The sequence below is a fragment of the Anguilla rostrata genome, chromosome 12 (genome assembly GCF_018555375.3).
Source record: "Anguilla rostrata isolate EN2019 chromosome 12, ASM1855537v3, whole genome shotgun sequence".
Classification (NCBI taxonomy): Eukaryota; Metazoa; Chordata; class Actinopteri; order Anguilliformes; family Anguillidae; genus Anguilla; species Anguilla rostrata.
In genome coordinates this window covers 19,694,159-19,716,916 of record NC_057944.1, presented here as the reverse complement: position 1 = coordinate 19,716,916, position 22,758 = coordinate 19,694,159, and the positions used below count along the sequence as shown (strand labels likewise).

The following is a 22,758-nucleotide window of genomic DNA, read 5'->3' as shown; positions in this document are numbered from 1 at the left end:
TAGGAGTGTTCATCCATTTATATTAATTTTATTTTAAAAAATGTTTTGCAGTTGAAGTAATTAACTCATGTTGGCTTACAATCATTCTGTGAATTTGACAGTAAGTCATACAAAATGATTAGTTGCTATGATCCAACAGATCTGTTGGAAATTATGATTGCCAGCAGTCATGTTGTGCAGATTTCTGTATGGTAACCATGTGATGTGCATGTAATTAACTACATTTAAATAAAATTTTTATTTGGTTAACTTGATTAGCTAGCTGTTTATGCATTAACATTAAGTATTGCTAATTAATGCCACACTAGTTCCTGCTACGTTGTTAGATGACTTGATAAATTGTTTAGTTAGACTGTAGCTAAAGCAGCATCCTAACATTACTATGTGTGCTACATCCCAAGTGTCTTACATTTTCTTCCTGTGGTTGTAAAGCAAGAAATAAACAGGCAATTGTTTGTTTCTTTTCTGAACTCCAGCTTGGGAGAGTAGGATTGAACAAATCAAACTTGTAATAAAGATTAGTACCTCAGAAACAATGTGAAACAATGTATCAATAGGCAACGGTTATGGTTATGGTTAACAACCATAACAATGGTTATTCTTGCGGTTAATAACAATGTAAATAATGTTGCAAAATGCAAAATTTGGTATGTGTATGTTTTTAAAAATGTGTGAGGAATTGGGTTTACATTTATTTATTTATTTTTTGGAACTTTTTATTTAACTTTGTGTTTAAACAGTATTGTGAGCTCTAAAACATATGTGGTAGATAGATTAAAATTCTCTATTTAACCAGTAATAGAAATATACCTAATACTTCTACAAAGAGATGCATTGGTAAAAAAGGAGAAAACATATAACTTTGGACTGTGGACAGGCAAGATAACAAATACCACAATTAGGAAAAAAAAAACTATTTGCCTGCCAGCAAATTAATCTCTATTTACTTTGAATTCAAGATATGAAATGTAATAAATATTATTGTCACCGCAGTGACATTTAAATGCATGATGTGCATCACATATTTTTATAGTTTAAGATAAAAATTGTATCCTAACCGGGGCTGCAGTACTCAAGACCAGTCTCAAAAACAATTTTATAGTCTTGGTCACCCGTGGGACTTGGAGAGAAGGGTGGAGTCAAGGGGGTGTAACAGGGAAAGCTTTCCCGGTCTCTAGTGGATCGAGGGGGCCCCTAGAGGTGGCGAGTATAAGTGTGCATGCATGCACACACGGAGGGGGCCCTTTCGTATATTTTTTTCCCTGCATAAGTCATTTCTAGATCCATCCCTGCTTGGAGTAATTTTACTCTTAGAATCAGTCAATACAAATGTGGCAACCATGCATTCTAAAATGTTTCCATGTGATATTTATTTCAAAGGAACTACAAATATGGTAACCATGGGTTCTAAAATGTTCTGAAATCTAATATTTATTAATTATTTTCCATATAATCGTTTAAAATACATATCATTCAAGAACTGACTTTGTATAAAGTTGACTTTTGAATAACTTTTTTTTTCTAGTTTAGTCTACCTTGCTAACATGAGCATTAATACAATAACTGGATGTGGCCTCAAACTGCCATGAACAAACACCTTAAATAATATAGCGCCCATATGAAAAATAATTGGTGATTGGTAGAAAGCCAGTGACTGGTTAGGTTTTTATTTTTTATTTGAAACAAAGAGAGATAGTAGCTTAGTAACTGCAATTTTTTATAGCTCTAAGTGCCAAGACGAGATCCAGTGCAAGTCTGCTAAATCGGCATTAATACAGTTTGGCTGTCAGCTTAGCCGGTTGACAATCTTGCACATCTATAAACAATTTTGAAATTTTGAATTCTGACTTCTGAAAGTACTCCTACTACTCCTCCTTCTGTCAGACTCTTCAGGCTGTTTTAGGTGCTTTTCAGCAGACTGTAACCTCAGCATCCTGTTTCTGCAGCAAACACACCTGATTAAGCAGAAACACCATTGTGAAACACCATAACCAAACATTATGATTCACTGAAATGGAAGATTTATAAAAAGTCCTGTAATTTCTACTTGGCGAAACCAAAATAAAATACCCTTAAATAAAAGCTCAGAATTTGCACTTTAGCCACACATGTATTGATTGAATGTGAATCTAAAATTGTGGAGTACGAAGCCAATCTCTGAACCAAACCTTATGGAACTCACTGTATATTGTTTAACACACACAATTTTCTCTCGCTCTATCTATCTATCTATCTATCTATATCTATATATATATATATATATACACACACACATATATGTTTGTTAATATATGTATATATTATACTGATGTTTGTAGGCTAACTGAGGGTGCGCATATGCTTGGATATTTCTAAGTGGCTCATTGATTCATTTGATACACATGTTTTCCTTTGTCTCAATAAGTTATGAATTTCTTTGTAGGCAAGAAAAGGTATCTGTTTTCAAAAGGTTACGGTCTAGGAAACAATTTCTGTCTCCTGTCTGACTGTCAGTTGCTCATTTTGATGCCCCTGTCTGATATTAGATGGGAGATAGAACCATGAATAAATAGATGGACAGACACCGTAATAACCAAAGTGAATGCCTGTGGAAAGCTTTCTTAACATTTCAGGGAACAAAGGAAAAAAAAAGGAATTATTATGATGTCTTGTGGGGTGGCACTGATGAATGAGTGATGGAATCCTGTTGAGCCCTTTTTAAAAAGGAGCGTTCCCAAGTCAGAAAATGTCAAAAGCAATCAAGTGACTGAAACTCGAATGGTATAAAAGCAGGGCTTCAGGGTGTCAGCATAATTCCCTGTGGTTTAAAATCTCAATGTTTTGAAGTTGCATGTTAGTCTTTATACCCTTACTCTGTTGGTTAATGGGGAAATGCAGCTAACACAGCTTTTCCAGGAGCTCCCTAGCTGTCATATAATGGATTCCAATACTTTACCTGTGTTTGCCCTTGCATCCTCTGATTCTGATCCTTTATAATGTGGGCAGTTCACCAATAGCATGAGCATTTGAGACATTTGATTAAAATCAAAGAAGAAATACACAACCCAAAATACTAACGTGCAGGCATGTTTTGTACAAGCAAAAAAAACCAAAAAAAAAAAACCTTTCAGATGTACTTACTTGGGTGAACAGGTGGCAGTACTCTTTTAAATTGTAGCAATACCGTGTGTCACGATAACCATAAGGTTGTAACAACGTTACGCTATTTCAGCCTCCCAGCGGCAATATCGGAATGATGCGCATTAGCTGGGAAAGGCCCATGATGTAAATGTCCCTGCCTGACGGTGTAACTAGAGCATATCTGAAGATCTTGTAAGGCCCACTGCATAATCCTTCTGACAGGGAGTTTCAGCATCCCCACGATGAATCAGTGGTTGCTACCATGCTGGGGAAAAAAAAGAAAGACTGAAAAGGGAGCAACAGCCTGTGGCCGTACAGGCCTGCTTTGGGCATTTTTAATGAATGACTGCAGCTGTCAATTTGTCAGAAATGCATTAGAACACATGTTTTATTGAACATAAGATAGTTGTGTTGTTTTCAATTCAGTATGTCGCTCCCTGTGAAACTTTAAGATGAATCCTCCAACACACAGTTAAGAGAGACATGTTTTTGTTGATGGGAAGTGTGACTCATTTTTTGTAGGTAAATGTGTATTATTATTATTATTATTATTATTATTATTATTATTATTATTAGCAACAGCAGCAGAAGCAGCAGTGTTCAGTGAAGAATCTGTGAACAGTAGCCTTCCTGTTTTCATTCAATAATATATGGACTGAGTAGCCTTGTGTCTTTGTTCAGTACAGTCTTTTTATTTACTTTTATATAACCAGGTAGCAAGTATTTAACCATTATCTCAACTGTAATTTGTCCATATGTGGACAGCCAGTTTTTTGGGGGATTTAAAAGGGACTCTGAGGTTAACACCTATACTCTTTCTGAAAGTGCCATGGGATCTATAATGACGACAGTGAATTAGGACTTCATTCCACAGCTCTTCTGCAGTATAAACCCTCCTACAGCACAGTGCCCCCATCGCTGTGCCATTGGGCATTGGATTTTTTGTCCAGTGGGAAAAAATGGCCTCCTCCACCAGCAATTTAGTTTTCCTAGGAGTCTCCCACCCACTTACTAAGCTCAGCCCTGTGTAGCTTTAGCATTAGCAGTTTGACAGAAGAAGGGTGGTAAAGCTGCTGGCAAGCCTTCTACTCTGGGGTGAGTAGCTTTGCATGTCTGCCTTTATTAAAGTTTAGGGTGAGTAACCCCGCATTTCTGCCTTGAATAAAGCCTGGAGTCAGCAGCAAAATGTGACTGTGGTCAGTACAGACTAAGGTAAGCAGCTCATTGTGTCTGTGTTCAAATTCCGGGGTTAGTGGCCTCCATATGTGGGTTTGTTCAGGCCTACCTCTTGAGCCATTAGTTGTCATGGGGCGTAATTTTTGGAAAGGCCGTATAAATGCAAAAGTTCCCATGGTAACAGTTTCAAAGCCTGATTAAGATGGGGGGGGGGGGGGGGGGTTATAAATTGGCCTAATGCAGGCATGGCCAAATCAAGGTTGAAGAATTCTGCATGGGGTTTTGAATTATTATATCACCCTCACACACTGCCCAGGCCATTTGGTTTCTGAATGAGGACCCCATGTGACTGTGAGGATGCTGCACCCGTTTAACCCTCACATGCTTGTAATAGCACAAGTACTAACATCTGTATTCTGAACATTTTACCAACCAATCAGATTTGTGCTTCCCCTGCTTTCCTTGCATTGCTTTCTTCAGAGCCTGTAAATAAGCCTGATGCTATTTTATGCTCAGTGATTCACACTGCCATCCTAACAGACTGCAGAACCTGCACCAGCCTTCCCACAATGCCATTCAGAGGCCATTTTGAGTCCCATTTTACGTTCTATGAAAAACAAATTTGAAAGAGTAAATCAAGGCAAAACCCTTAATGAATGGTGTTTATGCCTATGAACCAATTGCATTAAAAAAATGTCATTTTTATTAAAATAGCAGTTTGTATGTGCCTAACTGTGTACGATGCACAATAAAGCATGGAATTAATGTCCATTTTGCCATTGAATTCAAGTGTACTTGGTAATGAAAATAAAGTCACAATAAACTGAAGCCACTCTATAACAATAGAAAATAAGAATTAATACCTCGATACATTATAAAACATACTGCAAGGTAGCAAGGATGCTCAGGAGTGCTTCATTATTTTACTGCACCATGTGCCAACATGTCAAATAACTGGGTAGCAGTAACACTTGCTGCCGTTGTTCTACTATTTAAAGTCAGTTAATTATTTGTTAGATGTAATTCATCTAAATCAGGCATTTTAAACATTGTTCCTAAATGTCCAGAGTTTATACAAAGAATATATATGTTGGGTCAGTTTAAGAATACAGAAATGCTAATTCTCAGAATCAGCACTGCAATTCACTTAAAGTAACGTAAAAGCACATGAATAATAATCTGGTTTCATTTGAAAGGGTAATTGTTAAATAACAGTATGAATTAAGTGCCCTTTATAAGCTTCTCAAAGGCAAGATAGGGAGACTTTAATTGTATTCTGGAGAAGTGTAGGTGTTTAATTACAGGTGCCTGGCTGCATTCCAGAACTCTTCCAGCAAATTCTCCTGTCTTGTGATTGGCAGATTGGCCAGGGCATAAGTGCACAGAAAAAGGCTCTTTTCAGCAGAAATTCAGAACTAGAACCACACCCCCTTTAATTTGTTGCATCATTCTGTCAGGATTAGCATCACTATCCCTCAGAGTGGAAATCCTCATTCCTCATATATCTCTGCTAATTAATGCATTCAGCACTAAATGACTCCCTCCCCCTCTTTCTTTTCTTTCACTGCACATAAAATATCACTGTCTCTGACTCATATAGGGCCCTGTAAAGGTTCCACTGTCAGCAAATCTCAGAAAAATGAATTGAATAATGATAAATGAGAGCACACTGAAACAAACACACACACACAAACAAACACATGTGTGCTGCAAAACAAAACCTTTGACTGTGAGAAACACATGCAGTTGCTCCTTGCATATGCATACATATGCATGCCCATACCACAAACTGGTTTGTACAAGCACACACACACACACACACACACACAATCTAGACATGGCTTGTTTGAATGACCTGCCATCTGCTAAGAGTGATGCATTATGCCATGTGAATTACACCATACAAGAATGCATTGCTCTTTTTCTGAACTTTGGCAATCTTCTGTAAATCTTGTGAAATCACTGTTATGGTACAGGAGTGGGATGGCCAGGGGCTCCCTGAAATAGTGCTCTGGGCTTCAGGTACTTCAGCAGCTGCTCTCAGCTTGCATAGTTCCACCTTTCTTTGGTTCAGCAGTGCTGCCTTATATAGGCCTATGCTTATTTATTCCACTTGCCCAAGCCTGCCATGGATTATGGTAAGGTATGGTAAAGTACCTGGTAAATTATCCAACGCCAATGGCACACAGAGTATGAAATTGGCATTCCTGTGTTTCAGGGTGTAGGGCTCAGTCCACTTTTTAAACAGGCAGCGGTAAAGCTCCATATTGCGCTGTATGTTACACACAGCCCATGCACCTCACTTCCCACAGGGTTGTTCTAGAAGCAACAGCAGGTGATGGGCCCCCTGGAACCCATTGTTGCCAGGTAACAGGGTATTGTTGGGTGTCCCCATTCAATTTAAGGATGGGAGGGGACATTGCATAACCACAACATTGCCCCCAACCACTACCCCCCCCCCCCCACGCCCCCCTTCCCCCCATCCCCCCAAACACGCACGCACACACACACACACACACACGCACTAATGCACACACATACATGTGCAGATGCTTAGGTAGGGGATGCCAATCCTCTGCTGCTCGGTGAATTAATGCTCACTGATTGTGCTTGGAAGCAGGGCTTTGGGAGGAGCATGTGGAGGGTTTTGGGGGGGAATGGGGAGGGGGGGTGATTCAGCACTGTGGGACCATGAGCAGATTGTGTCTCTGTTCTCATTGTGTCAATCTGTTACGATGGAAATAAATCATAATACACAACTTAAGCCTCATATTGAATTACGTCTGTCTGTTTGTATCGCCCTACCACGGGTTGCATAATGGTCCAAGAGAAGTGCTTGAGATTAGAACAGTATATCATCCTGGCGTGAGAGCTGTTCATTTTTCTTTGTTTGTTTTATCAGAGAAAACAGGATTTGCAGTTATTTATTTATTTGTATTCTGTGTGTGTGTGCACACAGAAAAATACAGCATGCTCTATGTCTGCAGATACAACATGTGGGGCCCAGAGTCCTTCCCAAATGCCGCAGCACAGGAGAGTCCTTTGTAGCAGTACGTTTGCACTTTTTTGTAATGTCCACTGCTGCTCCTGCACACTGATTGATGCATGATTACATGGAGTTGCGCAAGGAGACGAGAGTAAAAAATCCACTTCACCTCACAACAAGTAGCAGCTGACCACAGTGCTGCTGAAAGCAGGAAATAAATAAAATGTTCTGTTTCGATGAAACCTGAAAATATGTCGACGTATGAGACGAGGGACCCAAGAGAAGAAGAGGATGGCGTGCCTAAAACAGAAGCAAATGCATATACATTAAGGGAGAAAGGGAGTTTGCCAGAGGAACAGAGATGGTGAGAGGAAATAAGTGAGAAAGGGATAGAGAAGGAGGGATAGAAGATGAAAGACAGTGACAGTGATCCAGCAGGGCACCATGCTGGACTTGGGCTCTTAGACAATTCGAAGGGAGTGTGCCTTGGCAAAATTGACAAGGTCAGGAGACAGGAAATAAACAAATAAATAAATTAGATTCACGGCTTAATTTTTCTAAATGTCCCTGGTGCTTAATGTTAACTTCACCAGTGACCTTGGAGTAATTGTCTCCTTTTGGGTAGCGCTGGCCTCTTTCAATTTGCTGTACATGGAAGAGCACCTCTAAAGAAAGAATAATTAAAGAATGGTAGGAAGGAATGAGAGAAGTACATCACATGAAAGTGTTTACAGGAATAATCAGGCATTGATTAATCGCTTCTGCATTTTTGTACTTTGCGGCCCATTCATTGGTGGTTGCACAAGACTAAGAGGACAACTTGGGCATCATCAATTTGCCTGTTAAAATTGAACCAAAATGCATTAATATGGCACAAGAAAATGTCACAATATGCTTCACACTCTAGTCCAAATGCCCTCAAAAGCAATCAGAAGTGGTGAGGAGAAACTGTGCCGATATGACATATGGGAAGAAACCTTGTGAGCATAGCCAAATACACCCAATTTCCCTCAGATCACCTTCCCCCTCCAAACCAGTCAAGTGGTTTTGATTGATCTAATGACAGTTCATTATATTTCTTGTGTTGTGCTGACTACAATAGCAGTGGTTTTACCGACTCGGCTTGGTCTCTGCTCGATCAGATGTTAGATAATGTGCCACAATTCATTGATGGGCTTATGTAAGTGGCTACAAAGCCAGCAATAATGTATAATTACCCATCCAGCTTACGTTTAAAGAGCTAGGAGACGATTTTGTCCAGGTGGTCCTCTCCGTCTTCCCCTTGGTGGAGAGGATGCGGTTGCAAAATGATGGGTAAGAGGACCTCCAGCTCTCCAGGTCTCTTTAGGGCTGATGAGGTCCAGCTGGTAGAAATAGGATACTAAGCCAAAGCATTCTTGGTCGGGGGTTGGGATTGGAGGTGAATTGGGAGCAAAATTCCCTCTAATGTCGGGGCCCTTGGCTGCTGTTCCATTTTCAGGAAGCAGTTGGCCCTTGAAGCAGGATTAGAGGAGACGGATGCAGTTCCACTGACTAAATTCACAGCCTGAAACCATATGCTGCATCTCAGTGCCTCCAAAGGGAGGTGACTTTATCACACGACAATATTTGGCCGTTTCACCTATGAAACTATTCAAGCAATTTTGGTGCCACAATGAGCATAAAATTCAAGAACAGGAGGATACTCATAACCTTGTATACACATATTTCTGTCTTGTTGTTTGGTCTTGCATTGAGAAAATAAGGCAGCTGGATGGAATTAGTTTAACAAATATGCTTAAGTGAATTGAAAGCAAAGAAACATTTTTCAAATGAATACGAATAGTGAGTCAGATTTGCAATTGATTGTTGACATGAAAAGTATGACACATTTTCAAGGAAATACATTATGCATTTTCTCTCCTGGGGAGACAGGTTGCTGTTTGAAATGGTATAGGTGAGCCTAGAGGGGGCATGAATCTCATTGGATCAAGCAGAATACTAATGCCCCAAAGCGCTGATAGGTGGGACACTGTGCCGTAGGAGAAGCTGTTAATTCACTGAGATATCAAATCAAGGCCTTCACTCACTATGGCCATGACAAGTCCTACCACACTTACTGGAAACAGTGGAGGTTTTCCAGTAAATGTCATGCCTTGGCTAAATTTCCAATCTGGCGTTCTCAATTTGACCATCGAATCATCACCCAGTTTAATTGGTTAATTAATCGCTCTCACTGGGTGTTACCCCCTCATTGTAAATGTCTGTGAGGTGCATGAAATGTATTATATAAATATGTGTATCATTCATTATTATCATACCTCTTTTTCCAATTTCAGTTTTCAATGCTTTATTGGCATAAATACATATACATGTTTCCGCTGTTCATTTTATTAAATAAAACTAAAAAGCAGTTGTTTTATTATTATTATTATTACTACATCTGTCACATACATTTCTAAATGTTGCAGATGACTATTGTCTTTCAGGCAATAGCAGACAGGCATGGCAGAACAATATGCAGCCGAGTGGCATCTTTCCTTGCCCTTTCCTCTCTGCTCAGTCTCTCTTTCTTGCTGTTTATTCATGCTTTTTCTACTGTCACCAATATATTTTTGTGACAGCAACAAGTGACAATGACAGGGGCTGCCCCAACAACAGGAGAAAAATAAAAATAGCTGTCAGTGTTTGTGGTGTAATGTTGGTGTAACATTGTATAATGACGCAAAAGATTATATTATCATTATAATGCGATAGTTTCATATTAATGCAATGATTATCACATTATAAAGTATACGGTATAATTTCATCATGTTTTCATATAATTGTTTCATGTAATGATGTACTGATTAGCATGTCTTAAACATCTAAATGCCTTATTTTATTAGAAATTGTCGTGCAGAAGCATATTGCTGCTATATATAAATATATTTAGATTATAACCTGATAACCATTATGTTACTACAAGCTAATTAAATTATTATGTGAAAATATTACGTTAAAACACAATCATTTTATAATATCCTCTATATTATAATGTGATAATTGCATTAATACAAGATTAAACTAGCATGAAAAGATAACGTTAAAATGTAATGAGTATCATACCCTTTACATTGTAACATGATAATCATTCAATTATGATATAATGAAAATATTATTATGTGATTGAAAAGATCATGTAAAAACATTATGTTTTATATTCTATACCAGAGGTTGCCAGCTTTAGACCTGTAGACCCTTTATGTATACTGGTAGTCCTTCCAACTACAGTTGCAATCCCAGAATTAAAAAAATAAAATAAAATAAAAAAACAGTTCATTTTCAATCATCTAAATTAGGTGTTTTTATGTTTAGAGGGGTTGTGAAATATGACTTCCATGAAGAATAAAAATCCCATGTTTGCATTGGCCTTAATTTGCAAACATTGCATAAAGAGGTACCAACAGTCTCCTAATTGGTGAAAGTGTGGACACATGGCCACAAAAATTAATCATCTGGTTGATGATGAAAAATTCAAAAACAAAGAAAATGATAATGGGTAAAACATTCATTGTTAATACATTTAAAGAAAAAAGTATGAAAGAACTTAAACAACATAATTAGGAGCCTATTTATTCACCTCAGTCTTTGATTAGGGGGCTACTTAAGTAGGCGTAGAAGAAAAATGCAACTTTGCAACACAGCAAAAGATGAAATAATGGTCGGGTGATAATTATAAGTAGAGGGAAAGAATGTCTAGTGGGTATCACCTATGGATAACAGACATGGTCACAATGTCAGCTTGGTACAATGATTTACATAATGACATGCCCATCCTTACCTCAACATATTAAAGGGTGATCCCAAACACTACTTGTCTCTCAAAGATGGAACATGTAAAAAAAAAAAAAACACAGAAAAAATCTCAGTTTTTAAACTGACATACATCAGAGGAAAAAAGAGATACTGTGCAAGCGGACTAGCAATGAACTCTGCTACGTTAACATATTCCATCTGTAAGCTGGACTTCTGAAATATGAATGGTGGAGGTGTATGCAATCAACACATATACACAGGACTACCGGACCAGAGAAATTGTGCTAGCTTTCCCACACCGATTCCTGCCTCTGGGTCTTCTCAGTCCCCCTCTCTCTCTACTGAGTCAGGTGACCATGTATTTACTCTGCATCATGGGTACACACTAAGCACTTGTTTAATGTGACTCTTGAGAGATGGTGGGAGTTGAGGAGAGGGTAATGCAAGGTTAAACATAACCGCTGCTGCAGGGGCAGCCTCTTTGTCTTTGGCTGGCTTTGTGAGGTGAGAACTTCTCAAATGATCAAGGCTGTGATGTCACGAGAAGAAAAAATATCACTACAGTTATGTCTACATAACTCTCTGCCATATACGCTGTATCTAGCAAGCCGTCAGGCACTTTTAGATGGATGGTGTTGAATGCTTCCCTCTCTCTCACACACATACTCGTGTTCTCTCTCTCACACATTCTCTCACTCTCTCTCTCTCACACACACACACACACACACACACGGTATTTATCAAAAAGAAAATTATTTTTGGTGGCTTTATTTATTGCTCGGCACAAAACTTGCTTTCAGACATATTGTCGTTCTCGGTGTTTCTTTATCAGAAAGCCTTCAGCAACAAAAGCTCTGTACTGGCCACCTCTGCTGTATGTATGTGTTTTGTGTATTTTTTGACAGCTCTTAACTGATTAGTTTGAATTAATAACCAGTTTAATACTGATTGACATCCTTTGATACTTATTTGTTGTAAAGCTAATAATTAAATGTCTTCTTTGAGGTGCATCTTCTCAACTGAGTTAATATTAGTGCTTTAAATAAACAGGAGCACCTCAATTGAACTTATTTTATCGTTTTAGGATGCTATTAGAATTCATTGAAAAAGTAATTAATTTTTACTAAGGTTGACTGTCAGTAATGACCAATTTCTCGATGAATCAGGAATAAGCTAAATGCACACCAAAAACAGTCCTTTCTTTTGTAAACAACTTTAAAAAATGACAGTCATTGAGATGTTAATTTCATTCCTTTAAAACTTACAACCCCATTTTACTTTCCTGCATGCCTGGTGCATTATGTTAGGTTTATCGTATGCTTGTCAGCAGATGTTGTTGTCAAGCCTGACACATTGCTGGGAACTGAAGCAGCTCCTTTAGGAGCATTTGCGGTCACAGTTTTGACCGCACAAGCAGAGACTATCTTTGCTTCATGGGCAAGCTGCAGTTTCATGGTGAATCGTCCGGTCGTCCAAAATATTAGTGGTCACACCCAGTGATCAAAGTCCTTGTTTAAGCGCTTTGCTCACAGACTATAACTCACTCCTTCTTCTTAGCACCATACAGTAGAAAAAGAGCACTTTGTGATTCTGCTGTTTTTGTTTTTATCAATTAGCTCTCTGCATGCTGTTTACTTGAAAGTCTGTGGTAGCTATTAGGCACAGTGATGTGATGCTAATATCAGTTAGCACATATCAGGTATTAGGACAGTCTTTATATAATAGAGGGTCAAGATACAGATTCTTATTATTTAAGAATTCCTTTCATCTGTTTTTGAGAGCTTCAAATATTTTTCAAAATCGAACCAAAGCCAAAAAGCTTCTTCATTTTTAATATTGTTTTGACAGTTTAGTATTTAATTGCAAGCATGCCGCCGGTGTGCAACAATGTCCATAACGCTGTTTTATTTCCCCTGAAAAGCATTGCAGTACACAGAAATGGCTTATATGAATTGAACTTACTTGCAAATTCCAATATATACATTACACTGCAAAATTGCATAAGTAGTGAAAAATAGGCAATGCAAAAAGCGTGAGTCTGTAATTATAACTGGTGTATAAATATAGCCAGAACCATTATTTCCAACGTATCGGCTTTGATAGGGAGCCTCTGGAAAGGTTTTTATGCTTGTTCACCCAATCCATTTCACATAAAATTACACATTGAACAGAGTATTCATTACCACTGAATTAGACAGTATTGTTTTTTTATCTGTCTGATGTACAAATGCAGCACATATTCAAGAGCACTGATTCAAAAAGAAGCAGACCTTGAAAAATGTTGACTGGACAGGGGCCGGACTGAGCAATCTAACATCCCAGGGGCCTGCCAGCATACAGATGGTACTTCTAAATATACCGTCAAGCAAAATTCCTTCCAAAAGGGTTGTTAAAACAGCAGAAACTCAGGAAACTGAATATTATTATTATTATTATTATTATTATTATTATTATCAATGCAGTTAAGATAATTTGTCGTTTCAGTTGCTATGTGCATGGATTGGGCTGAGCAATCCCCTCCCCAAATTTGTGTCACAAATTCATGCTTGTGAAATCTCAAACTTCAGTAAAACATGATATACTTTAATGTTCGACTGCTCAAGGCAGGAGCATTTTCTGATTCATGGGAAACTACCTAACCTGTTGTCTGCGATCTCAGAGAATATCCTAATATATAAAAAAGCAATGAACATGTTTTGCTTGCTTATTCATTGGGAAATAAAGTTCTACCAGGGGGGTGTCCAGGTTTTTTCCCAATAAGCCTTTGGTCAATGGTCACCACAACCCCAAGCATAAAAAGACTGTCCACAGCTAGACCCAAACTGTCTATAGCCATGCTTGTCAAAGCTCTTTTCAATATCTGGAATTTTAACAGCTTAGCCGGCTAACTATCTGAAGAATTCTCTTCAAGGTAGTTCTGAATGTTTCTTACTCTGTATTTATTTTAGTTGACATTTTGTACATAAGTGATTTTCAGCAACAGACCCAGATATCCCTCCGCACAACCCTTCACACAAGACCTCCCACCCACCACTTGTCTACATCAACTAAAACCCCACGCCCCAAAATACCTCCCAAACCCCTGCCCTCTCTCCATTCCAACCCATCTGCAGGAACAGAAAATCAGCTTGTCCTATGGTAACATCTATATTATTATTATCATTATTATTACTACTACTACTCATTAAAAGGGAGGAAAAAAGGGAAAATAACGATTGGTCCCAGGGTTCCTAAATGGCGCCAAATGCCACAACATTCACAAATGTATCACACAGCTGGTGTATTCTAAAAAATGAGTCGCAGGAACCTCTCAGAAAGTATAAGATTTTGTAAATAAAGATTTTGCCTGATTATCCAATGGTTATGACAGATTCAAGCGGCTCTCCTCCAATTAACAGCCAAAGGCAATGGGCCAACAAGAATGCAAAGGCTGAAGAACCCAGCTGTGACTTAGCTAAGCTAAATATTAATTGTAAAGGCAGTTGTCTCAAAGTACACTGTGGAATTACAACTGTGTTGGCATGCTGTGGCTACAGTTTAGCTGTTTGGGCTGATTTACTATCCGCTTCCCAATCCCCCGCTAAACAGCACACCGAGATGGTTGTGTGAACAGGAGTAGTCTTTCATAATGGATTAGCGTGATTAAATACTGACCATACTTTTGGCATATGGCCAGTGTGGTCATATCTTTGCTAAGTCGGCTTAGTGTCAGTCAGAAGGGTATGCCCAGTCTCATCATGTAAGTGCAACCCTTTTGTTCGATCAGGCGCCTGCAGTTTGTGTCAGCTGTGCATGATACAATGACTGCACAGCTGAGCCGCAGTGAAAAGGAATACACAAATCTTTTTGTCACGTTCCATTGTTGACATTGCAGTGCATGAGCTAATTATTTTAAGATACCTTCATTTCAGCAGTAGGCTGGGACCTCACTGGTTACATATAGTGCACCAAACATCAAAGTATTTAAGAGTGATATCCAATACCACTATATTCACCATTGTTTTGACATGTAGTGATATTCCCCAGAGAATGGAAAAATCTATTTGAGTTGTGATATTCTATGAAAATACACATGGCTGAAACTCTATCAGCAAGCAGAACCAGAACTATTCATTTTACAACTTACATTTCTTAAGTGCCATTTATTTAAGGGTGGAATTTAGCCGTAAGGCCCTTTTCAAGTGTAGCATCTCCTCAAGTGCACTTTCTTCTCACAGGTGGGTTTATTCAGGTAATGTGGTACATTGAAAAGTCTCTTTATATATATTGAATATGTTTTGTGAAGATCAAGGCAACCAAAAGAGCATCGGCGAGCCTTTGCAGGAAATATGTGAACACCAGTCAGAGGCCTACCAATTCAATCTGTGAGTACTCAGCAGAAGTGGCTTATGTCAGGACACTGCTGTTTCGGGAGCAGACCCTGGTGCACTACAGTGTTCCTCGAAGGCCAAAACATTACTTCTGCAGAGACTACATTGTGCTGAAAGCTTAGTCAAATGAGACTCATTCCAGTCACACTCCAAATCGTAGGACATTCAATGCCATTTAAAAGGTTAATATTTTTTATATGCCATTGCGGTTTCATGGATAGATATTCCATTAAATTTAAATGTAATATTTTTATGGTATGCGCTCACTGCAATAGCGACAGTCTGTTTCAGTGTTAAATTCTGTATATGGTGTGATGCCCTATATCGAGTGGATGTAGGGCATTGCACTATATACTGTACTGTATTTAGCACAGTTACAGATTGTGACAGAGTTAAGTGAAATGGTGGAGAGGTGAAGGTTTGTCAACAAGTAAAGGAGGTACAAATCATACAGTAAGGAGATGAGCAGCTTGAAGATTTAAATACTCAGGGGTTCCTGTAATAGGATATCTATTCATAAAACAATTATGGACTTGTAGACAGTAAACCAATACATATACATACAGTAAGCACCCCTTTATTCAATATTTAGTGCAGTACACATTTATATTTCCGCACTTCGTGTCAAATTTTAATCTTCCTTTCAGTGAAAGGCACTGTTGGCCTCTGACAGAGGTAGGCTGCTCTTGATCTCTGCGATGAACCAACAAATTGTGATTTGAAGTGCCATTTGTGGTTGGTACACCCAACCTCCACCTGGCACCATTGACCTTCACCACCACATGCTGTGAGTCCTCCGGCGAGTGTTGAATTTGCTGAGCCAGAAATGACTCATACATTCTACAAAGGATGCCATCACTGCAATGGCTTTATCCTCCACCTGCCACTGTCACTGAGTGGAAGACAGGCACCAGAAGGAATCACTTCCTTTGCTTTTTGCCGAGTGACTAATTGCTTGTCCTAGCTGAGCCCATACTGCTGTTCACATCAACTCCAAATGCACAATTGTACTGTGCTGGATATGTTTCTAGGTTTCAACGAGAGTTGATGTACTGAACAAAATATTTTTCACTTCACATTCCCAGAACTTTTAGGATCCAAGAAAAAAAATGTTATACGTTAACTAAGGATTCATAGTATATAGCATATCTTTATTGCAAACTCCTACCCCAGGGCCATGGATGTCTAGGGCCTCAGGTCACTGGCGGCCTGAGGCCTTAGGCCCTTGGGAGGATTTAACATCCCATAAGCCTCTCTTCCGGCGTCCTTCACTGTGCTAATTTTGTAGCAAGCACAGATTGTCCTGGTTACTCACAGTCCTGGACCACCCACTTGAAACTGACTCCAAATCCCAAAATTCACTTGTAAATCTGCCATGTTAGGAGTAGAATCCTTTTCCAACATGTTTTATCCAGGGCAACTCACACAGTTTGTGTGTGTGTGTTTTTTTATTTTACATAGTATCCTTCGATACAGCTGGATGCATTCTGAAGCATCACATGTTGAGTACCATGCTTAAGGATACAATGACATTGTCCTACCTGGGAACTGAACCTGAGGCTTTTAGGTTAAGAACCCAGTTAAGTACCTAATATACTACACTATTTTATACTACGCTCACGGTTTCCCTCATATAGCCTATGGTTCTAGTGCATTTAATGGTCAATATATTCCAGTTTGTCAGTAAGTGACACACTTACTTTCTAGAAACACTCTACTACATTGGCTACAGTCATTAACAGGTAGCATTTTTACAAGAAGTTCTCAGCCATAGACCAGTTATATTATTTAGCTGCATCATATTATGCATCTATGCTTTCAGAAAACGAATAATCATTATTATTATTATTATTATTGAGATCTGAAAAAATCCAATTATAAAAGATTCTGACCTCTGAGGTTCTCCTGGATATGCATATACAGTACCATCATTAAAGCACAAAGGTATGGGGAATGGCAATGTTCCTTCTGTAAGGAAACTTTTATATGGCTTGCATTCTGGTACTTCTGGCTTATGACATATAACTATTCACTTGATGTAATGACATACGGTAACAGTGGGCAAGTTTGGGGTAGCAGCACACCGTACAATAACACTGGACTTAGGATCATCTGCAGCGATGCTGAGCTGTGGTCCAGGGGAGCCTGTCAGACACAGTCTCCTGCACAGGGATGGAGCCAAGGCTGGGAAACGATCTGAAACACCTGGGGGATCATGATGGGAGTGGGTCATGCTTGAATCACGCTTCATGTCAGCTGTCAATCGTAACTAGCATAGTCGGCAGAGACTGGTTATCCATTAAACATGATTCGATTCTCCCACCGGCGGCTGTGGAGAGATCTGAAATGAGTCCTAAGGGAATATTAAGGCAGTTTTGACTGACAAGAACACAGCCTGGGTTTTATCTTGAGGACGGAGCAACTGAAGAACAGCCCATGTGACAGTCATGTTGAGTTAATATATTCATAGATGGGCTGATTGAAATACAATAGTGCGTATATGGAAACAGCTTCATTCCCATGATGTGTTGTGATGGAGAAACTTTCATTTCTCAGGTTCCTTTAATTCTTGTCCATTGCCTTCTTTATCAGCTGAAGAAAAAATGTGGGAATAAGACAAATGCAATAAGAGAGGTAAAGAGAGAGAGGTGTGGAGATGGGGGAGGTGTTAAGAGATCGAGGGAGAGGGAAAGCTGTGGGATGTGGAGAGCTCAGAGCTCGATGAGGCACATTGGACGTGTCTGGAGTTCCTCTGATTTCCCTGTGGGCAAAGCATCATGGGAGCAAACAGCAGCTGAACAATCTGCAGCCTAGTGAGACTACACACTGGGGTTCTGCGCTCTCCTCGGTCTTTGACTGCCCCAAACTCTCACTCACACTCATACATACACCAGACATGCAGATATACATTTCTCATACTCATTCCTTACAGATACAGACACATATAGAGGCAGTCTTACACAAATGAGCACTCATTCACGCAAACTCAAGACACTGATTCTTTAAAGGCTGCAGTTTCTAGCTATTAAGTAACGACCCCTTTATGACTGCTCATGACATTGTTAAGTCAGCATCAGCTTCAGTATCAGGTTTGTTATTGCAAACGCCATTCCTTTTGGACAGGGGACATTTCCAATTTACTAATTCCCCAGTTGCCTCGAGTGCTGTCAATTAGCTAACCGGTGTGATTGGGAAAGTGAGAAATGAAAAACAGAAGGAATCAGTGGGAGTGTGGTGCCTGCAGAAGAGGTAAGGTGAAAATTGGGGCGGTGGGGGGGCACTCTGGCACTTATAGTATTTTCTGGTTGTCATTGGAAGATTATACTATTGTATTAGCTTTTGAATCTTCCACGGTGGGATAGGCTCCAGCACCCCCCACGACCCTGCCCAGGATAAGCGAGTGAAGATAATGGATGAACAGATGGATGAATCCTTCAATCACATGCTCTTGTGCATCTTATTCCATATGCTATGGAGCTGTTTGTTCCACATATCATGTACAATGGTCTTTTTTATGCTGCAAATGCCATGGTGCCATGATGCTTCTTTTCCACAATTGTTGTTTCATAGTTCTAAAAAAGATGAAGCATGGAAAAAGAAATAACTGTAATTTTAAAAGCAATTGAAGTTGAAAATAATGTAATATCTACGTCAAGTCGCTCTGACAATCCTATTGGGCTTTCAGTGCATGATCTACTGTAAATGCGCTTGATTAAAATTAAGTTTTTTTTTTTTCAAAAATGTGTTGGGTTTATGAACATGTAAAAAGAAAGAAAATCACAGCTGACACAGCTAAGAAACAAAGGCAATTCCTTAGAAAATATAGTCAGTGGGAGTTAGGAGATGAAAGCCAAATCTCTCTGTGGGTGATTTGCTGGCTTGGAGGTGCAGTGAGGGGAGGAATGGGGTCACCATCTCACTTAGGGATCAGGGGAGCCTTCATAGCCAGATGAGTAACATCAGTTCAACCACCCACCAGCCCCCTACCTGTCTATACACTCCTCCTGCCGCAAGCACTTGGGGAGGTGAATGTGTGTAGGTTGTGAAATGTGCAAAGAGGGAGGTGTGAAGCTTTCCGTCACTATGGGTATTACGCATTATGGCCACTTGTCTCTCTGATTTTCTCTTCTTTTTGCACAGTCCTTTACACATTTACACTGTCCCGAGGCTCAGATTTTCCCACTGGGGATCATAACCTGCATAAACCACAGTAATGGGGAAGGAAGAACTTGCCAGACAGTTAAATTTTTCTGAACCAGAAAGTATGGGACACAGAATGTTTTAAATGTGATTAAGTTTTTGACAGAGGTTTTAAATGTTGCTGCCTGTTTTTTGACATCTGAGCGAAGGACTGTGAAGAGCATGTTGGTTGCACATACTGGGACATGCATACCTTTGTGGAACTATGCTCATTTGGTATACATGTCTGCTGTAGACAGTGGTGTCTCTCTTGAAAGATATAAGCCTGTTTTGCCTTCATGCAAAGAGACATGGGACCTTTGGCTTCGCTGTGTGCCCTGTTGTTTGAGAAAGTCACTGGTTTGAGTTGGTGCAGGTTGCATGGGCTTGGAACCAGAAGTCTCCTTATTTCTGGTACTACATGCAGAATAAGCAAGTGACCAGGAGAAACTGGGGAAATTCGGCTTGGACAAATTAAGCTTTTTTCCTGCTTCCAGCACCGCAACCTCGGTTGTTAATTGCTGTGCTGTAGCGGCCTTCTCTACTGGGAGCACATCTTATGCCATACCAGAACTGTGATTCGCCTCATTAGCCAAGACACAGGCTTTTTATTCACTTACAGCTGCCCCCTGTGCCTTGAACCCAGAGTGCAGCACTGGAAGTCCAGCCACAGCGCCTCCTGCAGGACGTTAGTTATTATACTGCAGCAATAGAGAGGAGGAGAATGAGGGGCTTTGGGAACGTCTGATGCTTTATCAATTCATTCTTGTTACCATGTGAACACAATGTTGTACTTCAGAAATTATCTGTTTTGACTGCTGTTGGGAACAGAATGTGAATGGACTTGTAAATAGAAGGTTGTGTGCTTGAGTTCTTGAAAGCAGTGGTGATCATGAAAAAGATGTTTAAGGATTTCAGTAAATGTTTAGTTGTATAAATATATGTATAAAATTGAAAAGTATCCTGAAAGATTGATATTAACCAGGTTTTTTCCTTGGACTTAGTGTAGACTCAAAATAAGGCTGCTCCATTTGCTATGCCTAATTGCATTGTGTGCCTGTATGTCCCTTCATTGCATTTGTCGTGCTATTAGCCAAGCCTGCATTTACAATACTTATACATGCTTATACTTAGCTCTGTAATTCATATTTTTACTTTAATAGCTCCATTTTTCCCAATCACCATGCAAACTGCAATCCACCACACTTTCCCTTTTGATCTATGCCCAGTTCAGTGGCATGTGTCCCTGTTGGTAGTTTAATGCAAGTTCATGACCAATGCACTTTTTACTCCCTTTCCAGCAACTCTCAATGGAAGCAATATTTGCTGAAGTGGATCATCCAGAATTCTATCGTGACATGTCAATCACCACCCTATTTGAAAGATAAATTAGTGGAAGAAGAAAGCAGTGCCTGAAAGCACAAATGTCAAAGAGTATGAGCTGAGATTCATTTCCGCTTCTCTCTATTGTTTTAAATAAGTGTATTTATTAAAATTTAGTGCTAAATGTAGACTTCAAATTAATTAACGATAGTGAATTAATTCATTTGCATATTGATGATAACAATGTTTCTTCCTCTTTAATTCTTCTTCTTCTTCTTCTACTAATAATATGTAGTAGTCATAATAGTAGTAGTAATAGCAGTACAAGTACTAGTGGGTAGTACAAGTGGGTCCAGTCTATTTCTTGTGTTGCACATGTACCTAATAAACTATGAATAATTGTAATTCAACACCAATGTATGTGCTATATTCCTTTCTGTGACCACTATGGTATGATAATTACCTCTGAATGTGATATTTTGATGAATTGTAAATATAAATACTAAATTAAATCTTGACATTAACACCTGCCACCCGCCAGATGCAGGTAGAATTTGGCAGTGGCGTGTAACTTCGTCACTTTTACCTCCCACTTTGGCGGGCGAACTTTTGGTCTCATTTTCTATGAAAAAAACAAACAAAAAAACAAACAAAGAAAAAAAAACATTGTAGTTTACAATGTGAGGTGATGCTATGTGATACTACAACTCCCATGAGCCCTGGTTGTACACTGTTCCCCCATTGGCCCAACTAGTTTTCTCTTTCGTGTCTTGCCTCCTCAGTCGAGCTGGGAGTATAATTGATAAGAAGGAGAACTTAGAACCACTGTCAAACATGGCACCGCATACAAACGGTGTATACTATTGCTGCTTTAAAGTGTAAACATTTAATTTAGTGACACTTCATGATAGTGGAGAGCGCAAATTCAGATTCTGAACACAAAATTGACAGTGATTACCACACCAAACACAGAAAACAGAAATAGCCCCGTAAAGGATCATAAACTTTGACAGAAGGACGTCCATGATTTCAGGGTCATATCTATTTATTTAGCGCTTCAAAAAAAAAGAAAATAAAGTAGGCACGGCTTAACCCTGTGGCATACGATGCATGAGTCTATACAGGTAGGCCTATAGTTATTTTTTCGTAGCAAATGGTATTTTACAATTGCAATTTAAAACTTACGTCAGAGTAAAAAAAAAAAAAATCATAAGTGCATATGCAGAGCTTAAACATTAATGTTTAATGCAGAATACCATCCAATATAACCAGTTATCCTCAATTAAGTTATAGGCAAGTAATAAAATAATTTTCATTTGCACTGCAAAATTGCGCAAATTTCATCACCATTATTTCAAATTGTGGATGAATGTACTCTTTGTTCTCTGCATTGACATGTGGAGAACATTCATGGCAAAGATCTGCAATGCACAGATTAAAACAGTTGCCTACACACACACGCACAGTTTACTGAGGTTGGATAGCTACTGCAGTTTCTCTTCAAACAACATGTTATGTCCAAACAAGTTACATTCTCCAATATATTTAACGCTTTTTTTATTTTAGTTTTTTAGAAACGGGGGTAGGGTTTGGCTGGTGAAAATGCTGAGTGGCTACTGACTTTGGAGAACCAAATAGCCACAGTGGCTGGTTAGCCAAAACATTCACGTGAAGCCCTGAAAGTACTATATTTGTTTCTGTTAATGCCTTCTATTTTGCGTAATTGATCTTTCTTAAAAGCACGGCAAAATTCACACTCATGCACCACACACACATACCCGTTTCACAAATCCTTTCCTTGTGCTATAACTAGTGCTGCTCTAGTGC

General features: G+C 39.2%; 1 protein-coding gene across 1 annotated transcript in view; it reads left to right on the top strand.

Annotated features, from left to right (window-relative positions):
• Window positions 1-21,267, top strand: part of LOC135235901 (cholinesterase-like) — a 57,823-nt gene extending 36,556 nt beyond the window's left edge. Inside the window, exon 4 of the mRNA XM_064301907.1 lies at window positions 20,910-21,267. Within this exon, the coding sequence (XP_064157977.1) occupies window positions 20,910-20,938 (29 nt within the window). The 3' untranslated portion in view covers window positions 20,939-21,267. The remainder of the gene's footprint in view (window positions 1-20,909) is intronic.
• The last annotated feature ends 1,491 nt before the right edge of the window (window positions 21,268-22,758 follow it).